General features: G+C 38.7%; 2 protein-coding genes across 8 annotated transcripts in view; one reads left to right on the forward strand and one right to left on the reverse strand.

Moving 5' to 3' along the window:
* Positions 1 to 1389: 1389 nt before the first annotated feature.
* Positions 1390 to 8762, forward strand: LOC149312688 (protein shisa-3 homolog). Of its 3 annotated transcripts, none has more exons than XM_089525177.1 (2): positions 1390 to 1743; positions 5318 to 8762. In XM_089525177.1, exons 1-2 carry the CDS (start codon positions 1425 to 1427, stop codon positions 5770 to 5772), a joined length of 774 nt encoding a protein of 257 aa, XP_089381303.1. In that variant the 5' UTR covers positions 1390 to 1424; the 3' UTR covers positions 5773 to 8762. The 3 variants fall into 3 exon arrangements, 1 of the variants encoding a protein (XP_089381303.1); XR_016281288.1 differs by lacking the exon at positions 1390 to 1743 and adding an exon at positions 1797 to 1958 and having other exon boundaries at positions 5318 to 5380; XR_016281287.1 differs by lacking the exon at positions 1390 to 1743 and adding an exon at positions 2344 to 2381 and having other exon boundaries at positions 5318 to 5403.
* A 4301-nt stretch (positions 8763 to 13063) lies between these two features.
* Positions 13064 to 26107, reverse strand: part of ATP8A1 (ATPase phospholipid transporting 8A1) — a 100900-nt gene continuing 87856 nt past the window's right edge. For all 5 annotated transcript variants that reach the window (XM_089525180.1, XM_089525178.1, XM_089525182.1 and 2 more), the window contains 4 exons: positions 21765 to 21853; positions 21336 to 21428; positions 19344 to 19435; positions 13064 to 17488 (listed from right to left, as the gene is read on the reverse strand). In XM_089525180.1, coding sequence (XP_089381306.1) covers positions 17391 to 17488; positions 19344 to 19435; positions 21336 to 21428; positions 21765 to 21853 — 372 coding nt within the window. In that variant the 3' untranslated portion in view covers positions 13064 to 17390. The remainder of the gene's footprint in view (positions 17489 to 19343; positions 19436 to 21335; positions 21429 to 21764; positions 21854 to 26107) is intronic.

A 26107-nucleotide genomic window follows, 5' to 3' on the forward strand; every position in this document is an offset into this window, starting at 1 on the left:
GTCCTGTGCCCCTAACCCCAGCAAATATGGAGGGGCAAGTATATATAATTCTATTGATGCAGCCTAGGATCACATTGGCCTTTTTAGCTGCTGCATCACACTGTTGACTTCTGTTCAACTTGCGGCCTACTAGGAGACTCTAGATCCCTTTCACACATGTCTTGTCAAGCCAGGCGTCCCTTATCCTATATCTGTGCATTTCATTTTTCTGCCCTAAGTGCAGTACTTTACATTGGAATTCATTTTGTTAGAACATGAGTGTCTCAAACTAGATTATGAGGCCTGACCAAAGCAGAATAGAGTGGTACTATTCCTTCTCTTGATCTAGACACTAATGCAGTATAGAATCGCATTGGCCTTTTTAGCTGCCGCATCACACTGTTGACTCATGTTCAACTTGAGACCTACTAGGTTCCTCCTAAGTTCAGTGCCTTACACTGGAATTCATTTTGTTAGAACAAGATTATTAATGCAGTGCGTTTTGGGCCCAGGTTGGGAAGGAGGCGAACAGGAGTGAGGAAGAAGAGGAGGCCTGAGGCAAAGACACACTCCAGCTTCCCAACATCCTTTTTGAATCGTTGAGCCCAGAACTGTACACAGTGAGGCCTGACCAAAGCAGAATAGAGTGGCTAGTCTTCAAGCTAATCTACCGCAGATGGGTGCCATTTTGGTCCACTGTCTCCCCACAGACACAGGTGCCATTTTGGGCCTTCGGGCTCCCATCCCTCCCCTCTATCTAGATACTATATGTGTCTATTGATGCAGCCTTGAATCATATTGGCCTTTTTAGCTGCTGCATTACACTGCTGACTCATGTTCAACTTGTGGCCTATGAGGTTCCTCCACTGAAATCCATTTTGTTAAAAGAAGGGTGTATTCCTGCAGTGTGTGCTTTGGGCCCAGACTGGGAAGGAGGTGAGGAAGAGGAGGCCTGAAGCAGAGGACATGCTCCAACTCGCCCACATCCTTTTTAAACTGTGGTGCCCAGAATTGGACACAGCGTTATTCCAGGCGAGGCCTGAGCAAAGAAGAATAGAGCGGCACTATTCCTTCCCTGGATGTGGGCACTATATATGTCTATTGATGCAGCCTAGAATGGCATTGGCCTTTTTGGCTGCTGCGTCACACTGCTGGGCTTGTGTGCAACTGGGTCCCTCCTAATGCCTTATCTTGGAACCCATTTTGTTAGAAGAAGAGTGTCTCAAGCCAAAGCAATGCAGTGTGTTTTTGGGCCCAGGTTGGAAATGAGGCGAGGAAGGGAGGAGGAGGAGGAGGAGGAGGAGGAGGAGGCCTGAGGCAGCAGGGGAAGCCCTCCAAGGCAGGGCCTCTTGTTCTGAGGGGAGGAGGAGGAGGAGGAGCAGCCCAGAGAAAAGGGCCGAGGAGGGAGAGCGAGAGTCCCCTCAGGCGGTGGCGTCTGTGGGGCGATGGGGGCCTGGGGCCTGGTGCTGCTGGGGCTGTGGGTGCTCCTGGGGGCCCAGGGCCAGCTTCCTCCCCCTCCCCGGGGGGAGTACTGCCACGGCGGCGGGGCCTCGGGGGGCTTCCTCTGCCCGGAGCGCTTCGACGGCGCCGACGCCACCATCTGCTGCGGCTCCTGCGCCCTCCGATACTGCTGCGCCGCCCCAGAGGCCCGCCTCGAGCAAGGCGCCTGCGACCAAGACCGGGAAGGAGGAGGAGGAGGAGGAGGAGGAGGGCCCCAACACCCCTTCCCTGGGGCAGCGGCAGCGGCACCGGCAGCGGCAGCCCGTGAGTAGCAGCAGCAGCAGCAGCAGCAGCAGGGCATGATGGCCAGGAGGCAGCCAGGAGGAGCCCCAGACCTGGCCCTCTTCGTTGGTGGGGAGCCTGAGGAGGAAGAGGACATGCTCAGTCCCGGGGCTTCCTTGGCAAGCCTCCTCGGAGAAGGGTTTGCCTCTGGGGCGGAGACAAAATATGAACTATACAGTAGATACAAAACGAACCAGGCAAGGAAAAGGCTGAGAGAGTGTGACCTGCCCTGGGCGTCCCCTGAGGCTGAGAGAGTGTGACCTGCCCTGGGCGTCCCATGAGGGGAGAGAGTGTGACCTGCCCTGGGCGTCCCATGAGGCTGAGAGAGTGTGACCTGCCCTGGGCGTCCCATGAGGCTGAGAGAGTGTGACCTGCCCTGGGCGTCCCATGAGGCTGAGAGAGTGTGACCTGCCCTGGGCGTCCCCTGAGGCTGAGAGAGTCTAAGGTTAAAATATGAACTAGGCAATAATGATAAAACAAAGTATGCAAGTGAAAGGCTGAGAGAGAGTGTGACTTGCTTGGGAAAGTCACCTCCCAGATAATAATAGTAATAATAATAATAATAGTTTGTTTGTCCCTTCTAGAAAGAAGCAGTTCAGAAACATGAAACCCTGCCAGAGGTGTGTACAGTCTAAGGATAAAATATGAACTATATCATAGTTATAAAGCAAATGATGGAAGTAAAATACTTTCACTTAGCCTCAAAGGTGCTACAAGATCTCTCTCTACATACTGAGGCTGAGAGAGTGTGACTTGTCCAAGGTCACACCAGTTATTTTTATGTATTATTATTATTATTATTTGTTTCTATAGGGTCATACATTTGCATGACAGAAACAATTAGTTCAAAAACATGAAACCCTGCCACAGGCATACAATCTAAGGATAAATTATTATTATTATTATTATTATTATTATTATTAAATGTTGTTTATAGAGCGCTGTACAATATTAGTAGTCAAAAATATTTTTTTGTTTTTTGTTGTGGGTGAAGATCTTTATTTTTCTCCTTTCAAAGAAGAAAATAGCTGGTTGATGCCATGTTGAAACTAAGAGGTTCCGATTATGGCTACTCAGAAGTAAATAGAGAAAAGTGTTTTGATAGAGTTCAACCAGAGAGGTCCAAAACATCATAAACCAGGAAAATCCCAATAGAGAATTCTCTCCTTTTAAAATTCCCATCTAAAGACCACCCTGTCAGGATTGTTATGTTAAAAAGCCTGCCAAACTAAAAACGTGTTTCTTTCTTAAGCAGTGTAACCACTGGAGCAAGAACTTGCAAGGTGTTGGAGGAACTACACCTTTGATTCTATCTATCTTCACAGTTATTCAGTCATGGTTAAATCTATGTAAACTTTTCTAACGTTTGCAAAAATGACAAGAGAAAAGCCGGGCGGTGGCTGCGCTCCTGCAAAAGTGAGCCATTTCATGCTCTTTACGGGCTGAAAAAGGGATCAGAGTCACAGACAAATAGCAAGCTCTTGAATGCTGTTGGGAAAGTCTCTTCATCTTTTCTTCTTTTAAAGGAATGGTCAGCAGGCCCTTTTGGGGGACAACAAGTATAATAGAGAAATCATTACCTTTTTAAAAAAAGAAACCAACCCAATAGCCACGGTTTAGGGAAGTTTCCTTGTCATGGTTGTTATTCATGTTTATTCCATGTTAGATGAGAATGTGAAACGAAAACTTCAGTCCATTCTCACCTTTTCAGGCTGTAGAAGCAACCTGTTAGTTGTGTTTGTGTAGGGGACTCCACTTTAACACTCCTTCCCATAAAATGAAGCGTCTTGTAGCAAAAAAGTGATGCCACGTTATGGACTCACATCTTGGCTGTGTGTTCTCTGAATGGTCAGAATCACTGGGGAGTTGAGGAGAGCGTTGGAGTAAATAAACCATGCAAATGCCCAGAGGAATGCAAGTTGACCAAGTCTACCAAAATTAATGCTACAATTTCTTTCACTCAGCTAGCCACAGAGGTGCTACAAATCCCTTTACAGACGCCCCCCCCAGAACCAGAGCCTTCATGACCCACTTTCCCTTAGAAAAGGTTTGCAGGTATACTCAGAAAAAATAATAATGTACAAATGCAGTTGTCAGCCCCAACTAAAATAGACTAATTGAATCGATGGAAACTTGGTAAGCTTAAGTAAGTTTAATTGATTTAGCAGGTCTACTCTATTTGGTACCAAGTGCTGAATTTCGTAATTGTAGCCTAAGACTATCAAGTATCATACCTTGCAAGTGTTTTTGATATAGTCTTTTGCCCGCTGGGTTGAGAGACTGTCCCTCTGCATCCAGTGGGCTTTGAGATTAGGGCCTCCTTTCTCTTATAAACCTTAACTTTACTAGTTGCAAAAGCAGCCGTTCTAGAGTGTCGAAGGCGTAGCGTCTCAGATTTAAACCCAGTTTTGTGACAGACGTTTTCAAATAATAACAGAGCTAGAGGCTTATACTCTGGATTGACCTTTCTTAAGATTTGGCACCCATTTATTGAATACATCCAGCAAGTTTAGTCTCTAGACATCCTCCAATTTTAGCCCCCAAAACCCACAAAAAACTATGTCAGAAAAATATCCCTATGCTAGGCCAAATTAAACATATATCTCACCAAAAGTTAACCTTTGAATTTTTCACCTTCACACAAAATACAAACATAAAAAAGTGGAGGGAGGGTAAGAGAAAAAGATGTTTCTGGGAAATGGCACGGCGGTTATAGTATTAGGATGGTAACTCCCAGAAGTTTTGGGAGGCTTATTAGGTTAAATGTGTACACTGGGGGGGAAAATATAGCTGGAAACAGTTACTCTTCTAGGAGAGTAAGTTCACCAAGTGAAAAATTTTTGAATGGAAAGAGTAACCAGCTGGGGATTCTAGTAGAAAGCAGTGTAATCCATAACAACTTCAACCTTTAAAATTGCTGCCAGTGAGATTTTGGTCCACGGATAAGATGCAGATCAGGATTAGGCAGAAGATACATTGGGAGATCTCTGTGGACTCAGACTTCAGGAAGGGTTTCTACTTCCAATATTTAACATTCATTTACAAAAAAATCTTTTTGCCTCCTAAACTGTATTTTTGAAATCAAAATGTTTGAGGTGGGAGGAAGTAGAAACATCCAAGCTGCAGTTCTGGAACCGAAAACATCTTCAATTGAACATGTGCTTGGAGGCACCTGTCGCCCAGTTCTGTGTCTGCCTCTTTGAACCACAGTTATTGCACCTGTCTCTAGTTGAACTTTTAAGGTGGAAAAATAGCTCCCATCAGCCTGGGTTTGCTCACTCTTGATGTAGAAGATGACTGGAAACAGGGGCTGAGTTGTTAGGTATAGTTGAATCTGAGTATTTTAAGGAGAATTTATGTGCGTGTAATTAGCTATAGGACTTTGACTAAAACACTTAAAATGAGTTCCCCAGTCAGGTTTGGTATTAAGAGAGATTATTATGTGATCGTCTTGGTGAAGCATTTTGTATTCTGAATAATGTAAACAATTTAATTCTTCATCAATTTAAGAATGATTCCTCCCCCCCCCCCCCTAATTTGTTTTCTTTCTGTTCAGAACCAATCTATGTACCATTTCTCATCGTTGGATCAATATTTATTGCTTTCATTTTTGTGGGCTCCTTCGTTGCTGTTTATTGCTGCACGTGTTTAAGGCCTAAGCAAACATTACAGCAGCCGATGAGATTCTCCCTTCGAAGCTACCAGATGGAGACTTTGCCAATGATTTTGACTTCTGCTAGTTTAAGGACTCCATCAAGACAATCCAGTTCTGCAACCAGTTCCAGTTGTACTGATGGCTCTGTCCATAGGTTTTCATTTGTGAGGCCAGAGTCTGGGTGCCTTGTGGCCCCTTCTCCCCCACCTTATACAGCCGGCTGTTTACAGATGGACCATTCTGTCAACCTCACTCAGCCATCCGGATTTTTTGTGTCAGCACCATATTTCTCATATCCTCTTGACTCAGAGCCGTCTCTGACTGGGAAGAGCATTCCAGATCTGAGCCAGAGCTAAAAGGAGTTTCTGAGACTACAGGTTCAACAGAGAAGCACAATGAACTTTTATTTTTTGTGGTTTTCATTGTTGGACTTTCTGGTTATGGGATTGAAAACCATGTGAATGGGTGAGTTTCCCTTTTCAAAGTGCACATTCTTGTAAGAAATTTTGTTAAATAGCAGCATCGATTTGGAAATATCTGTGTTCAGCTCAGCCGAATACACATTCCAAAACATGCCAAATTAGAACAATATGGCTTTCAAAAGGGACCACTTGGTCACTGTGATGTTATTATGTTGGCTACTAAAATCTTAGTTTCAGTGTATATTTAAAGGTGTACATCTAATGTGAGCAAAACCCTGCATATAGGAGTAGAATACTGCATTAAAGCTGTGATCTTCTACTCAACTGGGAGTAGGGATGAAATGAATTTTGTTAATCTCTATTTTAAAACAAATACTTCCCAAACTAATACACAGATCAGTATGCAATTATAGTCTGGGCTTTGGCCTTTTCAAATGCTGGGATACAGTTCTTAATGCAGAAATTAAGAAAACAACATACAAGTGGTATATGTTAGAGGGCCATGCTTGCAAAAAGTACCTGCTGGGGAAACTGCAAATTGTGTGTGTAAAAATTGAAACACAAATGAGGATGAAAGTACATGCTAGCTGTCATGTGGATTTTAAAAGAAAATACTCACAAACTGTGTGAAACAGGATGGAAATAAACAATGCTTTAAAGATGTAGATGTTTTGGAAAGTGAAATAGATTAATCTGTCCTTCATCTGGGAGTCACCGCCATTTTACTCAGGTGGGGAGTAAAATTGATCTGAGAATTACATTGGAACAATCATAGAAGTGTGAAAAGTGAAGGATAATTGCATTCTGGTTCATGTATTAGTTTGGAGAGTGAAAATTAGTTTTGCTTCTGTTCAAATGTGACAAACAAATTTACTTCTCATCCCCCCTGACTAGATATGTATAGATAGGACTGCACTATTAGCAACTAATTTGGAGACTTTATTTAGTTATGGGAAGTACTATTTTAAGGAGAAATTTAGATACATATTTAACTTTCATTTCAGGCATTAGGTTAAAATTGACCGGATCATGCTCTGTGTTCCTTACCTGTTCCAACCGTTACAAAAACACAGGAGGCTTATAAACAGTTTTCACCAGATTAGTTTCATATGTTATAAAGGGAATAGTTTTGTTAGTAAATGCTGAAAGTTTGGGACACTAAACTAACACTTTATAAAATGGGAAGAGGTTAATGGTTATAAGTCCCATTTTTAAGGCATGTAATACCACAATATGGACACTTTGAGCTGCTTTCCCATGTGCACTTACTTGAGAGTAAGCCAAATTGTACTCAACTGGATTTATATCTGAGTAGACATATATAGAATGGTGTTGCAATAGTTCAGCCCTAATACTTGCTGTAGCAAGAAAGATGGATCTGGGATGGGCTGTCCTGAATGGGAGACAACACAAGCGACTGTCAGGACAGTACTACACATTAAAAGATTTCTTGCTTACCACTGGTAAGTTACCAGGCAGATTCAATAATACAGAACTATAATATTAACAATACATAGAACTATAATGTTAGTATATATTAGAAACACAGAGCAGGATATTTTACTAATACAGTAAGTAAGTTTTAAGTAGAACTACAGAAAGTTTTCTGGCAACTTCAAGATCTAAGATGTAATAATACTTAACAAAATATGCAGTATCTTTACTGAGTCTTGGAGTAAAATATTAACATACTAAAATAGTATAAACTTTATGCATTTTTCTTAAGGAAGTATTTATTGTGTTTTCTTCTGTGACTTAGAAAACACAAATTGAGCAAGTGGTCTTACAAGTTTTATTTGTAAAATTAACACTATATAAAAATAGCACATAAGAACTGTAATTTACAACGTGTTGACAACATTAACAAAATGTAGTGGTCACAGGTTTTCTTCCAATAAATGCTCCGTGATTGAAACAACATTTCATTTATTGAATACATTTATATTTTGGAGGAATAAAAACGATAGTGTGTGTGTCTTCAAATTGACTCATGGGACGCCATGAATTTCATAGGGTTTTCTTAGGTAAGGACTATCAGAGGTGGTTTAGCCATTTACTCTTCTACAAAGTTGTCTGTAAGACCTGCTGTTTTCATCATACTGCGAAACATACAAAAATTTAAAATGGTCAGCAAGTTTAAACAGCTATGTGAACTCCTTATCTCCTAATGCTAAGCATTTATCCAGAAGCAAGGTCTGCTGAATAAAGAACTACTTTTCTTCAAAATAAGAAGGCAATGCTGTCTCTTCATTTGAGGATAAGCCATTTTGTGCCTAGTGGTCCTTCTGCATCTACACTTGTGGAGACAGGCAGCATGGGTTAAAATGATCTGATTTAATCATGTTTAGAAAACTACAGCAAGGGAAATATGTGGCCATATTTCTGTAATTATTTTATTTGGATCCTAGCTACTGGAACTCACACTGAAGTTGTTATTCTATAAAACTACACTGAGGATAGAGGTGAAAGCTGTTTGGTATTTCCTGGATGACATTTTCGGACAAAATTGGATATGGTACCATTTCTATTGTTTGGTGTTTTTAACAAATAGCAGGCGTGGGAGCTGTGGGAGTCTTTGAGGGGGGAAGCTTAATTCCCATAGTAAATAGGTGCTGGAGACCTGTTCTGACTGGGCAGTGGTGGGAGATGTGGTGGCCATGGCCCATATCACAAGATCATGGTTAACCTCAGTCGTAGCTCCCTGTCCCTGATGTTGGCTACATGTTTAAATTATGCAGAATAAATTTCTGTAGATTCAGAGAACTGTGCAAGAAGATTCTTTGAGTTATTCCTTCTTTTAGCTCTCTAAAAGCTGTTCTTAAGGGTCAAAATGGCATACAGGTTGGCATGGGAGTGCTGGCATATTCATTGTGGTGAAATACAGCCCCCCACATCTGCTTAAATTTTTGCATGCGTTTTAAGAATAATTGTCATCTCAATATGTTCATGTAATAAAATGTTTGTTATCATCTGACTTTTTCATGAATACTGAATATTACATAACCTCTTCCCGTTTTTGCCATCCCAATGTCCTGTTTATGTCTCGGGGAAATATGATCGGGAGCCTAGTATAAGTTGATGTCATGTATAAGTCAAAGACAGGTTTTTGAGCAAAAGTTATGGATTTTAATATGACTCATGCACAAGTTGGGGGTAAAACAACAGAATAAAAGTAAAATCTCAGGGCTTGAGAAAGATTGAGAGGAAAGACATCCCCCTCACCATTGCTACATTCAACCTGAAGAGGGAATCTGGGGTTTTTATGGGTGGGTGGTAGTTAATAATAAAAATAGAAGCTATCATTTGAGATGTCCACTTTATTAGTTTGATATTTGATGATGATGAACACCAGGCTCTGAATTCTAGCAGATTTAGGGCGGTATATAACAATTACATTCTTCTGGCAGAATGGCAGGATCCAGCAGAACTGGTAGGAGAAACAATCCTCCTTCCCATTGCAGTCTCCCATGAACGTCGAAAAACAGGGTCTGAAAGGTTGAAAAGCCCTGCAAAACTAGTTTTGAGATGGTACAGAGGGTTGAACAGGTGTGAAGCAAAGAAAGTTTAGCTGTGACTGATAGCAGAATGCTAGATTTAGCACTTAGCCCAAAACAGCAAGTTTCTGGCATTTCCAAATAGCACATTTTATTGTCAGTTTTTATGTGCATCAACACATATTTATTTCAAGCATGTTGTTGACTCCCTTCGAGTTGACGTCAATCTATGGAAACTATGAATGATAGACCTCCAAGTCACTCCATCCTCAACTGCCCTGCTCAGCTCTTGCAGATTGATGGCTGTGGCTTCTCTGATTGAATCTAACCATCTGGTATGTGATCTTCCTCTTCCTCTTTTTCTTTTCCCACTTTGCCAAGCATTATCATATTTTCTAGTGAGTCCTTTCTTTTATGTTCAAATTATGACAACACGTTTAGTCATCTTTGCTTCTAAGGAGAGTTCAAGCCTGATTTGCTTTAGAACCCATCCATTTGTCTTGTTAACAGTCCATAGTATTTGCAAATCTCTTCAGCACCACATCTCAAATGAGATTTCTTCCTATCAACATTTTAATTGTATAGCTTTCATAACCATACATAGCACGCATGCGAGAATATTATTAATTTTTGACTACTCAAAATTGTCCTAAAGCTTGCATCATGTATTTTGTGCATTTTGGTTGTCCAAATAAAAGACAACGTTCATTCGTGCATTCATGTCCAAATCACTGTTTTGTGGATTTTGGATGTTATTGTATTTTGCTGTATGGCCAACATATGTATGGCCATATGCTGTATGGCCAACCCCTGCATATGTTTCCTGATACTGCATTTTAGCTGCTACAGGGGAATGCTAAAGAAGAGGGAACCTATTAACTCGGACTTTACTGTTTGAGGTTTCTATCTCCAAGACATTTTTTTTAAAAATGGGACTACATTTGGCATGTTTTACCAAAACAGCACCTAAAAATTTCCTACTGCAAAAGCATGGAGGTTTATTTTGAGGGATTCAATGTTCTTTGCCTAATAAAAGGGGCTGTGACCTCACAAAGGATGGAAACATTTTGGATCTCAGAAGAAGTACCTTTTCATATTGCTAATAGAATGAAAATTTAATCTCCTGGACTTTTGAATGCTTTGTTCCCAGTGTCACATGGCCAGAAAAAGGGGACTGCCTGCATAGATCTCTTCACGCTGTCTCAACACTGAGCAAAATGCCAACAACACCTTGACAAATGTAGCCTGTGACTAAAAAAAAAAGTATTCTGTATGGTTTTAACACCTTTGCCTGACAAAGAAGTCAGTGGAACTTCAAAAGCCTGCATCATGTATTCTGTGCATTTTGATTGGCAAAATAAAGGTATCAGTTGATTTTGGATATTATTGTACTTTGCTATATGACCAACACGGCTACAAAATTGCCCTGTTAGTCATAATATAAATGGAGTATTATGTTAGATTAAAATTGCTTAAAATGGTAATACTAGCCATTACTGTAGAGACAACATAGTGGGTTTGTTCAATCACATATTAGTTTACTAACCCAAGATATACACAGTTATGTGCATGCAGTCCCTCATTCCTTTCTCAACAAGCTCATTAAACTGAGAAGTCTCTAGCCAGTTGCTTGTTTGTCTGAAGTGGTGAACCACTTTGGAGCAAACAGGATCTCAAACTACTTCAGATTATGGTTTAACATCCTGATTTATTCCAAAACTGGCCAACATTTGGATGAAACCTGAAGCTAGGATTTGAGACCTTGTGATTTCATCACCAGTTCTGCAAAGGGACAAGCATAATGGCTGAATGCACAAACAACACTGCTTAATAAACTATTGCTGTCCAAGCAAGACCATAGCCTGAAATTGGGACTTGTTGCAGCTTTAGTTGTCTACATGGGCTAAAACAAACAGGCTTGCCCAGTTTCAAAGCCTACCAGTTCAGATGATGCATGTGGCCAAAATAGGAGGAATGCAAATGCAAGCCACGCACACGATTCGATTGCACAAGCATATGAGTGGGCAGTAGCACCATTGACCCATTGCACACCCCATGGAGCGAAATGACAACAAACGCTTCAGGTTACCAACAATGGGTTTCATAATATTAACAAACAATGGGTTTAATAACATTAATAAACTGGCTGGTCCAACAGGCAGCCATGGGTGGCAGGATTAAAAGGGAGTATGTACAGGGGATCACCATGATTGTCCTGAACCACTGTGTCATTGGGCACACTGATGTGCTATATGGACAACAGGCGATTGCACAGGGCATCCACTGGGTGAGATGGCAGAGTGTCCATATGCATGCAGAAAAAGATAATCTTGCAGTGCAACTTATAGCTGCAAATGCTCCATTTTGGCAGGACCTTCCTCACATTGGGAGGTGAAAGGTGCAGAGTCTCCATCGGTTGTTGGCCCTTTGTGGGAGGTGGTGGTGCTGTCAGTGGGTTCTCCCAGCAAATTGGGAAAACCTGGGGATAGGACGGCTTTCTCCCTCTGTCTGACCCTGGTCATAGTGGTGAGTTACGTGCAGGAGGGAGACAGTATTCTAGAGGGTAAGAGTTCATCCGGGGCTAGAGATAATAGCCAAATGGTTATAGAGAGAACAAGGCAATTAGTGCAAGGACCCAAGAGTGGGAGGGGAAAACTTTACATACACAGCAGGGGGGGGGGGGGAAGCCCCATGGTCTTAGATATCTCTACACTCATGCACAGAGCATGGGATATAAACAAAATGAACTTTAACTCCTAGCACAGCAAATTAAATACTGTGTAATAGGCATCACTGAAACTTGGTGGGATGAGTCCCATGCTTGGAATGCAGTAATAGCAAGATACAGTTGGCCCTCAGAACCTGCAGACTTGCCATCCATGGATTCAAGCATCTGTGGATGGCATCCCCACGTTGTTCTCAATGATGGTGTGTGCATGCAGCTGCACCTCCATTAGGGACTGTGGCAGCACGTGCACATGGACTCACCACCATTGTCCTCAGTCGTGGCATGGCCACATGCATACACTGCCATGGGACAACAAATAAATAAAATAAAACATAATAATAATGAATAATCTTAATACATCCAAGGGGATTAAAAGAACTGGAAGAAGTAATCTCAGAGCCACTGGCAATAAGCTTTGAGAACTCCTGGAGAACAGGAGAAGTGCCAGCAGACTGGAGGAGGATAAACGTTGTCCCGATCTTCAAAAAGGGGGAAAAAAGAGGATCCCAACAATTATCATCCAGTTAGTCTGACATCTATACCAGGAAAGATTCTGGAGCAGATCATTAAACAGAGTCTGTGAACATTTAGAAGGAAATTCCATAATCACAAAAAGTCAACATGGGTTTCAGAGAAACAAGTCATACCAGACAAATCTGATCTCTTTTTTTGATAACATTACCAGCTTGGTAAATGCAAGATATGCTGTGGATGTAGCATATATTAACTAAATTTATTACTCTCTTAGTTCACTTTTTAAAAAAAGCCATGTAGTGTTTTTCTTTAAAGAAAATGTTTTTGTAAAATTGTGTCTGATTTGGCAGCAACAGAATGCCACATATATTTCTAATCATAGCACAGTAACTACACAATAACAGATTAAAAATAATTTCAATCTATGGGATTTTTTAATTTATATAATTTTAATTCAGTTCAAAATTCAACTAATGAGATGTACGTCTGAGAAACACTATGTTTAAGGTGGAGACAAAATATCAAAAAGTTTGTTGTATTTAATGACAAGGTTTTATTTTTTTAAACAATTAGACAAAACATTTAAAATTTGCAGTTCAGGACATGCACATTCACAAAATGCCAATGACATGTAACACTGCATCAAACTGAATATATTACTAAAATTTAATAACATTATAAAACAGTGCATTTAACATCCATTTAAAACTAAACCTGAGGAAAACTACCATAAACACTGAGTCAAAATCTCTCCATTCATGCAGCTTCACAATTTCCACAGCAGTTTCAGCAGTAATGGTTTAGTGGAGCTGGAAATCCTACTGTACTTTGAATGCAGTCTTGACTTTTATATAGTGCCTGCCTTTCATGGCAGCATGAATATCAAGTTGCAGTAGAAAAACAATATTAATGCATTATGGCTTCAATTGTTGAACAGGAAAAACACTGAAACATGATTTTACTTTTACACATTTGTGTCACAGTTTTGCAAATACAAAATATTGAATGGATGCAAAAGTATGTGTTGAAATAACCTGAAAAATACAAGATGCCCCCATGGTGTCATTTTTCACCATAATTCTACAGACTGAGTAACCCAGTTAGGTTACTGGATTTTGCACATATTTTGTAACACTAGCAACATATATATGATTTTCTGAAATTACACTCAATACTAATAAAATGAAGTGTTTAACTCAGTTGTTTACTCAACACTTACTTTTGCTTGTTAAATACATATATTGTGATGCATGTTTCAGCTGAAGGAAAAGGAAAAATGAGCTTTATAGAACATGCATGCATCAGTTCAGATTCATACTGTGACATATAAACTCATGCAGACAGGTTGATAAAACTTACCAAAGCAACAACTGCTTTTGCATAATACATAAATCAGTAGAAAAAGAGGAGTGCTAAATACATGGTCCAATTCTCTAGCAAGTAATTTAAGAATAATTAAATGATGAAAAAAGGATGTCTTCCCATGTGAGACTGTATTACATTTCTTTAAATATTTCATCTATTTTTATACAACTAGAAAGTTGTTCAACTATAAATTTGTCAAAAATTGTTTGCAAAAATAAATCTAACACTAAGAAAAACAAGTCCACTTATGGCTTCTCAAAGTATTTCCAATTATGTGATATTGTGGTTAGGTACTACATTCTCACAAGTAATTAAAAACAATATAGGTGTAGAAGTTCTCTCAACTGAATGGCACCATTTTCATTCAACTGTTGAAATAACTGTTAAGAATAGTTTGAAATACTTTCACAATACACTTACTACATACAAACAATACAGCTTCCTTTCTGGATTTACTCGAGAAATGTAAAAGTTCAGAATGTCCTAACAAGAACAGTATAGTTAGTGACTATAAACTGAGTAAAATATTTTTATTAAAATATATGCCTACCCAATTCATGACCGCAAATATATTAAATTGTAGTATATATTTCTATGTTGTCATGTAACAAATCACTTATGAAATGTATATATGTGCACATAACAAATGTATGTTTAGCCTGACTTTTCGTCAAACAAATTTAGTTGACATGGGCATATTTCTTAAATCTTAAAAATAAAGACAGTACAAATACACTGTCACCGCTATATTTTTATAGAGAACATATTTCCTAATATTGGCTGCTATTAGACAAATTTAAATATAGTCTGTGAAAATGTAGATGTGGAATACCTTACAAAGAAAAAATTAATAAAATATCTAACATAATCATTCATTTTTTAAAAATCTGCTGAATAAGGAAATGTGTTAAGAGTGGCCTACTTTTAGGCAGCAAGGAGGGAGTGAAAACAAATGTCCATTATGTGCCATTTCTGGTAACTATGGTAAATATTATGTCTTCACTGTGATCTAGCAAGGGCTATCTGTATGAGGAAACAGAATTCTCTGTGTGCTGAAATATGTTTCTGCATGCAGATTATTCTCCAAGGTTATTTCCATGCGAACAAGTGTTTCATGCTGTGGGGAAAATAGTAGGCGTACACACCAGCATCCCGTACCCAAAATGTACATGGTGCTCATCAACTCTGACTCAGATTTGGGAACTGACTTGAGGACATCCTTTTTCCTCATTAGAGATTAGCAGTTCTGCCAGAGGTCATAAGAGGTGGCATTAAGGCTGAGAGTAGAGGCAGCATTAAGGTCAGGAGTAAAGAACAGGGTATGTGAAGAGCTCATAGCTTCTGCTGAATTAGTGACTGACTTGGCTAATTTATTCTAAAATGAAACATGCACTGCTTAAAGCTAAAATACTATAATTTTTAATTGTTGATTTGGGAAATCATTTGATGTGAATCTGTCCTTTTGACAAAATAAATTAAGTCCACATTTTAGGGAAGGGTGTGCCTTGATTATTTTTGTGCTTCAGATGAAGTGATCTGTCTCTCCTTGTTGAGTCATTTATTAGCTATGCTGAAGGTATCTCTCCTGAAGGCAATTTCTGGCCACAAAATGAAAAACAGGGCTGTTTTCTTCAATTATTATTGGGGGAAAAAGTGTTATTGTTACTATGGAGGAGTTCTGCTCTTTCAGTATTAATAGTTGGCATTACTTTTAAAAAAGGATCTCAGTGGAAACAGCTACACACAAACTTTGCTTTTATAGAATATCTATACTTGTTTTTAGATAGGTAGGACAGTTGTACACTCAAGTCAGAAGTGTAACCTATTATATAAAATATGTTTTAAAAATAAATAAATTGAAATGGCTTTTAAAACTCATAGCAGAGTAAAAATAATTTGTAGTATACTGGACTCTGTCTCTGATCTTTACAAACTGATAATATTAAAAGTAGTTAGATATTTCTGGTTGCAAGGAGAGATCTCTTACATTTTTTTGTTTAACTGATATACATGGACATTTATATTTAAGAAGAAGGAAGAAAAAGAACTGATTGAAATTCTCAAACATCACGGTGTAATTTAAATCCAACTGAACTGTACTCACCAAATATATTTGAAATGAAGAAAAAGTGTTACATAATACAAACTGATAATTTAGTGTAATACCAAGTTGATAACAAAAACTGCAGAAGGAATTACGTTGTGCCTCAAATACTCTCATGACTAGTTATAAATAAACCCCACAGTTTCCAAATTCACTTCCTCCCTAATCCATTAAAGACAATCTGTGCATGGAATAATATTTTTGTGTGTGGTACATAATTCTGGTTTCAATTTTAAATCTGGAACAAGATGTTGAACAATAGGGAAAGAAGCCCATAAGGGATGCATGCACTGTGCTCTTGCACTATGCGTGGACAGTCAAAGATATGGTTGGTTCCTTCATCTCTACCAGTTTTTATACTTGTTTGGAGGGAAAGAAAACTGAATGAAGGCACCACTCTTTACTCACCCCCAACCACTAATCAGTTGCATTAGAAATTATAGTGCTGATCAGATGTTTTTGGATACGGTGGCAGGGGAACATCTTTACATACAGGTTATTTCTTAGTACAAGTACTATAATTCTTAGGTCTAAGGAATAGGTATAAGGCAATCCAGTATTTCTCTGTAAGTCAGTGAAGTCCCACATACATGCCCCTTACATAGAAAATGGCTGCTGTGTTGAATTTATACATTTCTGTTAAATGAACATAAATGATAAAAGAAAAGGATAGTATAAGGCCAAAGCTGAAAGTGAGCACAAATGTGAAAAGAAATGCAACAAAAAGCAATCTGTATCAAGTTCACATTATTGTGGAACTATTCAAGTACAGAGTTTCCAGCATGCAATCCTACTATTACACTTGACATTGCCATCACCACCCTTTAAAATTTATCTGCAAATTATTACTAAATGAGAAATGTGGAACTTCTTTGGCAAACATCTTAGGCTAATTAGACACAATTCCCTTGTTTTAAAATCTTAACTCACCAGATGAATACATATCCTTTAAAAATGTTATTTAGCACTTGTTGAAACCAAAGGCTCATTACTTTAAACAATTTGCTATTTGTAAACCTTTGCAAAGGCTGTGGTTGTCAATGTATGCTATGTTGTGCAATCTGGTTCTTTGTTATGTTCCCAGTATACATATAGGAACACTTGTTCAGCTTTGCTGTAAATAGTCAGTCTTTAAAGACTAAAGCTAATTTTCAATGTCTGTTTACAAAATCCAAGTAACACTTGCTGAAAAATTTAGAGATGGTATATTACAGTATAGTTGTACAGTGCTTATGCCTACTCAATGTGTTAACTGAAATTTTGGGGAATAAGAGCAACAACATACATCTTCCTCTAATTTCTGTTACTGGACCTTGTTAGCAGACCCAGAAAATGTATATTAGTATGCCTTACTATGGCAAATATAAGAGCTCTGTGACACTGTTCTTCACCACTCATCAGGTCTCTGCTTTGTGGTATCATAGGCCCTTATCACTTCAGACTGCGAAACTATGCCATTTTCATCTTGTGAAAAAGCATAACCATCTGGAAAGAGAAAGGCAAATTACGTGAGAAACAAGTGCAATTCTAGTTCTACACATTTTTCTTTGAAAACAATTACTAAATTTAAAACACTGATAAATATTTTGCTAAGTAGCTCTAATATTTTAGAAAGAATCACGAAGGAAAGCAAAATAAGTAATAAACATTAGTTGTTCAGGCCATTCACAGAAGTCCCTATTGCCACCTTGAGTCTTGATATTGGGAGAAAGGCGGGATATAAGAAAATAAAATAATAATAATCTAATTTATTTATATGTTTAAGTTGATTAACTTGCCATACCTAATGTCATTTCTATAACTAAAACAATATATTGAAATTTTGCTTACATACTATGAATGTGGCAAAACAATGGAAATAATACCATATGCTCTTTCTTCTTAAGTGAAACTACTAGAAGGAATAAAAATCCCATGACACTTTACCCGGAGTTGGACCATAAACAGTTATGGTCATTCAACAGGATTTTCCTCTTCTCTCGTCCCCAATGCAGCCCCCATGCCCCCCATTTGCTCTTAATAGTCAGTAAACTCTCCACTGGAATGTTAGGAACTCCAATAGTAAGCTGGAATTGGGAGAATGGAGCAGCTTGTGCTAGATGTTCTTCTGTCCATGCAGAACACCTTTGGATTCAACTCAGTTGTGTTGCCTCCTAAAACTGGTTTCCATCATTTTCATTTTTAATTTAATATATTTATTGCATGTATTTGTATTACAGTGGTACCCCGGGAAACGAATGCACCGCGTTACGAAATTTCCGGGGTACGAAAAACCTAGATTAAAAAAAACTGTTCCGGGTTCCGAAGGATTTTTCGGCTTACGAAGATTTTTTCGGCGCGTTTCGGCGCGAAATTCAAAAGCCGCCGCTAGCCGCTAGCGGCTTTCCAGCGGCTTTTCGGGTTGCGAAATGTATCGGGTTACGAACGGCGCCGCGGAACGAATTAAATTCGTAACCCGAGGGACCACTGTATATCCCACTTTCCCATTCTGAAATCTTCAAAAAAATCTCCGTCCAAAATCAATAAAATCTAATGATAAAGTTAAAAGAAAAAGAATATTCATGGTCCACTTGGCCATGGGCCTAGACAGATAGGCAGGATACCATGGACCCTACCTGTGATTCTAACCTAGTTCAGAATCTGGGCCAGTGTGGTGATAGGCATCATTATGCACATGCCCAACTACCAGTGCTCTGTGAATCTGCCACTGCTATGGATCCCTTACCTGCTGCTACCATTGCATCCACACTGAAGGACCCCCACCATGGCCTGTAAGGGTGGAAACCGGGCCCCTGGACAGGCACCCCCTTCTAATGTCACTGGCTGTGGCAGGGGTCTTTTGAGTAGATGTGATGGTGGTGTCAGGTAAAGGGTGCATGGGTCTGTGGACTTTACTGGCTACACAGGAAACTCCACCACAAACAGCTGGTCCTTTTCAACCACATTAAGAGCCCTTTAGGCTGAGGTCCATCTGTGACTGTGGGATTGATGCCCAGACTGGCCAATCCTAGCCCTGGGCTAATTGTCTCAGTCAATCGTATAGGATGACACTAGGCCATGGTGAAAATGGGTCTTTTAGCCTGTGCATTCACCCCCTAGGGCAGTGCAGTAACATGTAATTAAGCCAGACCAAATAAAAGACATATAACATATAAAAAGAAAACCAAACTCATATTCAAAGCTCAAATTCTCCTCATGGCATCTCCTGGTGAATGCAGAATGGTAATTTTTTCTGCGTACCCCTTATTCTGTTTAGTCAGGAGAAAGTTGGGCGTTGTGCAAGGACAAGTCTGGATCCAATCTAATGAGTCTGTTGTTTTTTGAATTCAAAAATACTTACGCAACAAATTTTGCTGTAGAGATTCAGAGCGGTACAAGTTGACATGGTTCTTCTTAAAGACACTTTTCAGTAACTGTGCTCTTTCAGTTAAGCTAAAAAGAAAAGTTTAAATTGAACAAATACATTAATATCTGAAATAGTATTCGGTATGCTTTCAGTATGAAATAGTATTCTGTATCAGCTATTAAGAAGAATCTAGCAAGTAAATTTACTGGCAAATATAATTATTCAAACGAGTTCTGCAAATTCCTACTTATGAGAAACGCAAGAGAATATATAGAACCACTCAACATGCTAATAACAACTGCTCTTCAATGGGCTCTCTGTATTCATTTCATAACTGATATGTCATAATTAGGCAAGAACAGAGCAATTTTTCAAAACATTACAATTTGAAATATCTAATGCCATGTTTCCCTTCAGATTGTAACATAAAACAATGTTGTGCATTTAATTTTGAATTTAGCCTGATGCACAAAACAGCTTTTTCATATCTATTTATACAGCTTCTACACTGGGTATCCTTCCACCTTTAGCTGAGGCTACAATGCCAAAAATATGTACAGTATTGAAGATTCTAGCTGCATGGTTTTTAATCTCTATGGGTCATATCCAGTTTTGCTCGCTCTGTTGACAGTTTCTAGCAGAGGAAAAAAGAGACAGGTAAAAGAGTAACTAGACATATGAGGAACTGTGGTGGTGGGGATGATGGTTAAACAAATCATCAAGAGTTCTTAATAACAGCATATCACCAGCATCCTGTCAATCTGAACAAGATATTAATTGAATAATTGCTCTCTTAATTGGACAAGTGAAATTCATGGGAGGCTTATCACAACTTGGTAAAGGCAGATTATAAAAATTGGATTTTAGTTAATTTATTTCATTGTCTATTGTTTACAGTCCAAGGGAAATATCTGAAAAATCTATCAGTCAGTTGGTACAGATGAGACATATTTCAGAATCATATTTTGAAAACAGTAGAGTAGAGATAGTGACGCTGCTTGGTGCTTACTATTTGCCCCATCACAAGCAGCTTAATTTGAAAATAAACCCCACTGATTACAGTGATTTCAAATTCCACACTGGCAAATTTCCTCTTAAAACACTTGGAGTGATGCCCCACTCTGATCTGGGCACTGTATCCAAGATTTCTAAAGACAGTAGTACCTAAAATTTTACATGGGTGTCCACCGTACATCTGATATGATACATTGCTATTTTGAACAAAAAGTAATGTGAGTATCTATTCCAGGCGTGTTTAAAATCAGGGCAGAAATTCTCTTCCTTAATTGCTGTGCCACTATGAATTTATATATATTACAGGCAAAAGATATACATGTCTAACTAAATAATTGGAAGAGATGGTCACTTTATATGGGCCGGTTTTTCATATAAGGTGAAATGCCACTGTTTAGTGAAATTTCTATTGGAGCACAGGCTAAGTACTAGACATTCAGATTTCTATGGCATTCCTTACCATTTCATTCACTTGGGAGGAATAATATTTGATCACAGTGAATGTAGCTCCTAGCTATTTATCTGGAAAACACATTTCTACTAGTGTATTACCATAATCTGCTTTTGGTGGCGCCTTCATTTTCAAAAATGCTTTCCTCAATACAATAAAAGGAACAGTTGCCGTTTGAAAAACCCAAACCACAAGTATCCCTAGACATACAACATTTGTTGTATACAGATCTTGTTAGTTCTTTAAATGCTTGCTATTCTAAATAAAATTACCTTATCAGAACAAGGCTTTAAAATTTGGGACTAAAAGACTAACTTCATCCACATTGGCAATATGTTATTCAGCTTCGGAGCACAATTAATTCAGAGGAAAAGATTCTTGCAAATAACTCTGACCTTTAGTACCAAAATTAAAGCACTGAAGACTGGATGATTTGACAGTTCCTAATTACATTCAAAAGTTGTTCTTGCTAAATGAGTGTATGATGGAGTTCTCCTGGCAGGAATTATTTACAATGGTACCTTTTCCCATGAACAACATCTCCTGGATCTTGTGACTGTGCTTCCAACTCTTGGACTTCATCAACCAGTGTCTTAAATGCTGCTCTCTTCACTCTGCAATAATAATAAAAATGCTCTTGGATAAGTCATTCCAAAGGTCTATGTTCTTAAATTTCTAAGACACTAAACCAGCAATCTTCAGTGGTTCTCACACAGTCTGAACTGTAAAATGTTTTAGGGAACTAGGGAAGTGTGAAACAGATTCTGCAAATAGACATTTAGTTCATAACTAATTATGCACTTTAACTAATAAACGAAACATCCCTCTTTTGCTTTAACATTTTATATTAATCACAGATCAAATGGAATTATATATATATATTAAAATTTTAATAACTACAAATCCAGGACATTATTTAGTAAACTATAATGCCTATAACTTATACTTACACTTTATATGCCACATCGAATATCAAGGCTGTCAAAGGAATACTTAATAATCCCATCCAGAAGACACCAGAGCTGAACATCATAGCTGCCTATATGGATTTAAACAAAAGTATTATTCATTAAAGAAATTGAAACATTTAAGATGAAGCTAAGTAATATGGATGAAATGTGGTGATACACAGATTCACTTCCTGGGAAAGGATTTGGGAAGAACAGTAAAATTTTTGGTGGGGTATATAAGTTCATCTCCATCAGGGATGCAGAAGGATGCACTGCTGGTAATAGTTTTTCCTGGACAAAATCTACCTGTCTGTTTTCTCTAAAGAGATGAGGAAAAAGTTACCAGTTGATAGTTTACTGTCAGCTCTCCATTTAGGCATCATAATTCATTCTTGTTTTCTACAAGGTAAGAGATAAGTGGGGGTGACATAACCTTTAAGGATACATATCATGTTCCCATTTCAAGGTAAAGGCTTACATAAACCCCTTTCCAAGAAGTTTCAAATAACTAAGTGGTCTTAGGGTGAAACTACACATAACCAAATCTCATAACTCTATTACCTTCAAAGGAGAAAAGGCAAACAAATGAGGTACCTATGCTTTTATATGTAGTTTCATTGTTGAACATGTGTACCAACATTTAGATTTCTGGGTGACATGGAAATACTTGTAATGATTTTCAAAATAAGCACTGATTTTTTAAAAAAATGAATTAATTTCAAATAATTAATATGCATTGTTTAATCTCAAATTCTATGCACAAGTACCACTGGAACCAAGTTTTCTGAATAAAGCACGCTACTTTTAAAAACGTCAACTAAATGGCAACACCGTTCAATACATCAAAAGCCATTAGCTTGGACTTTAAGATTTTCTAGGTGACAAGGTTTTCCTGATCAATTTCCTGCTAATCCTCTCCAACTGTAATCTGTGTCTAATAAGTACCATAACAGAGAGATGCTGAATCCTCTGGGCATTTTGCAAGGCTGAGGAGAGTGAGTTGTTCCCACCCCATGCACGAATAGATGTATTTCCCATGCATTGTGGAACTTTTGGATCTAAACCAATGTTCATTTATACACTTACAGCTCACCTTGGCATTAAGGTTCAGGGCAAACAACAATTTATTCTACTCAAACGTAAGCTCTATCAAATACAAAGAGTATATTAAGATAAAGAGTAGCTTTTGATTCTCTGGATCTGTGCAAGCTTCTTTTTGGCACAAGTACCAAAAAGGTACTTGTATGCGAGAAAGCCAAGCTTGCTTGGACTCATTATTGTGCTCATGCAAACAGGGAAACATGTATCATTAGGGTCATAATATTTTTAAAAAGTATGCAGGTTATATAGTTATAAATCCTAAAATCAGAATGATTGTTTAATAACATCACATCTTTGAAAGAGAAAACCTAAAAACTCAAAGTCTTACAAAAAGAACATGTGGTAAACTTTTTGTAATAAAAGATAAACATAAACATGTTTGAGTCCTGAACAAAAATAAAAGCAAACATGGTATGATTTTTCCTTTAAAAATTATTCTTAAGGACTTTCTAATGTTGAAGAAATAGAGTAATGAGCTCTCCTTATGTAAACCACTCTTTATTAAATGTTCCTTAGTGAAACAGCAGAAGTGATAATGTAGGTCTTAGGATGTTAATTCTGACCATTGTAATGCTAACTATGAATGAAGGAACAACTGGCAGTCTACTATTCAGTCAATCCAGCCTTTGGCTTTACAAATGAGCAACATGAATTGAGGGAAAGAAAGTTTTTCTGCATCATATTTGAAAGCCTGTCAGATTTTTTTTCTTTTGCAGAGTTAATCCAAAACTAAAAGATTTAAAGCCAAAGCCGGCATTCACATTAAAGACAGAAGGCCTCTTTGTATAATTGGTTGAAGAGGGAGAAAAATAAAATCCTACAGAGGTGTTTCCTTCCTTTCTGTGCAAGAAAGCTCCCTCATTGCTCAGTAGAACCATTTTTGTCTCTAAATTTTCACATCTTTCTGCACATTGGCATGTCAGCTGGGAAATGGCAAACTGATCCATTTTAAACAATAGTGCTAACAGGAGCAGCCTGTTCTGGCAATGGAGTTTATCTGCCTCTGCGATTTAAAAATTTATCCCAATGCATAAAATATATGGTCTATGCCAAGTTTCCTTTCCCTGTCCCCATTTGGCCTGGGGAAACCAAATGGAATCTGCTGCATAAGTTGTTTCGAGAAATATATAACCAGAACTGCAAAATATAAATTACTATTAATTGGTGTTAACTGATCACAGAAAAAAAAAAGACGTCTTTATATATTTTAGAACTTGCTAAAAATGTAACGCTGTCAAGCCAAAATGCACGCCTCCCCTCTACCAGCTTGTGAAGAAAAAGGCTGGTTAGAAGTAGAAGTATGTACAGTACCTATTCAATGAAAGAACTCATCAAAAATGCTGAAAAGGCATATTTAATTAATTACATATAAGTAAAGTATATCTAAATATTCTTTAAGACAATTTTGAAAATGTAAAAGGTACACTTGAAACATTTTTAAGCAGAAGAGTGTAATTTAAAATTAGCTAAAATTCACAGTAGGAAAGCTGTTCCAGAGTTTATCTAAGTAACTGTGTATCTTTACTATTTCAGCTGTTGCAATACTGGTATATTGATAATTCTTTTTTTTTTATTTTTGTGTTTGTTTTTCCTTCTCTATGGCAATTCACTTTGTTTAGGAATGGTATGTGTTTCATTATGCATATTATAAACATGCATATGTGCATTATGTGTGCTTACCCTCTTAGGCTTTTCCTCCAATTTTCATTTGTATTCAAATGAAAGCACAGAGAGGAATTAACTGGATCGTGGCTGCCCTGCATTTACATTAATATAATTAACACAGGCAGTTTCAGGCATTTGTACCAAGATCTGCAGCTCTCCATATTCCAGGGCACTACATACCCATGGTACATATGGAACATCTGTGCAAACAGTACCTTTGAAAACATGGAGGCCAGGGCCAGTAGATACAAGGTTAGTGCCACCCTTCCACATGTTTTTGTTGTTGTTGCTGTTGTGTGCCTTAAAGTCATTTCTGACTTACAGCAACCTTAAGGTGACCCTATCATGGGGTTTTCTTGGCAAGGATGGAGTTTGCCATTGACATCCTGAGAGAGTGTGATTTGTACACTCTATTGGTTTACATGGCTGAGGATACTGGTAGAAACGGTGATGGAAAAAATGGCTTTGCATAGTTACAAAGGAGACTGTGGGAACCACACATGCATCCTTAAGTATTTTAACATGCTGAACCAGATATTTCTGAACTCCTTCTAAGGGTAGCTAGTAAGATTTTGAAATAGATTTTCCCAACAGGGTCACTGGAATCAATATCAGGAAGGAAAAGCAAGCATAAAGGAAACAAAATTTAAAAATACGTCAAGAGAGTGATTGAGAATTTAATTTTAAAAACGGGCAATGGAATGATCTGAAAGGCGGGATACAGACCGCCCCTTTGTGGCGGTCTGCACCCACCCCTTTCCCCGACGGATCGGGGCCTCAGCTGCCACAGCAGCAGCCCCAAAAGGCCCTGATCTGCTGCTTTTCCTGACCTTGGGGAAGCGGCAAAATGCTGCTTCCCCACAGCCTGGAAAGGGGTGTCCTTGGGGCTTCATGCCCCAAGGACACCCTGACAGCAGTGGGGAAAGGGAGAAAGGGGCCACTCAGCCCCTTTCTTTCTGTATCGCTGGTGTGGCCGTTTAAAGCAATACGCACGGCGGAAGGAGCTCCAAAACAGAGCTCCTTCTGGAGCCACTGAAAGGGCGCCACAAGCGCCCTGCAGCGGCGCCAAGACATAACAGCTGCACTGTGCCATTTAGACACGGTGCGGCTGTTACGTCAAAATGGCGGCGACCATGTAGACAGGGCGCTGCCATTTTGACGTCCTGGTGACATACTAGCGTTGCAGGGCGTATATAAGTAACGTCCCGAGGCAACCCTAGTACGTCGCCAGGATGTACTTAAAGGCCCATCTGGACAGGGCCAAAGAATACTATTAGACTATTAGAATAAAAGGAGTGAGAAGAATGCATAACCTAGGCATGGATGAGTCCTTTGCTGTATATCTCATTGCTGCAATCACCTTCCTTTTTTAAAAAGCATGGTGTCCTCAATATACTTTTGATTTATTTTACATTTACATTATTTTCTTTCTTTCTTTCTTTCTTTCTTTCTTTCTTTCCCTTTGCTTTAATGGGTTCAAATGACATGTAGCCATCTCTTTCCTATATTTTTCTATTAGCTTGCTGATAACAAGTAACATTTTGATCAGCTGTAAAGCAGCAACCACAGCTTAATCT

This window comes from Sceloporus occidentalis, unplaced genomic scaffold, assembly GCF_023333645.1.
Source record: "Sceloporus occidentalis isolate IW3139 unplaced genomic scaffold, rSceOcc1.0.p SCAF_5, whole genome shotgun sequence".
In the NCBI taxonomy this organism is placed as follows: Eukaryota; Metazoa; Chordata; class Lepidosauria; order Squamata; family Phrynosomatidae; genus Sceloporus; species Sceloporus occidentalis.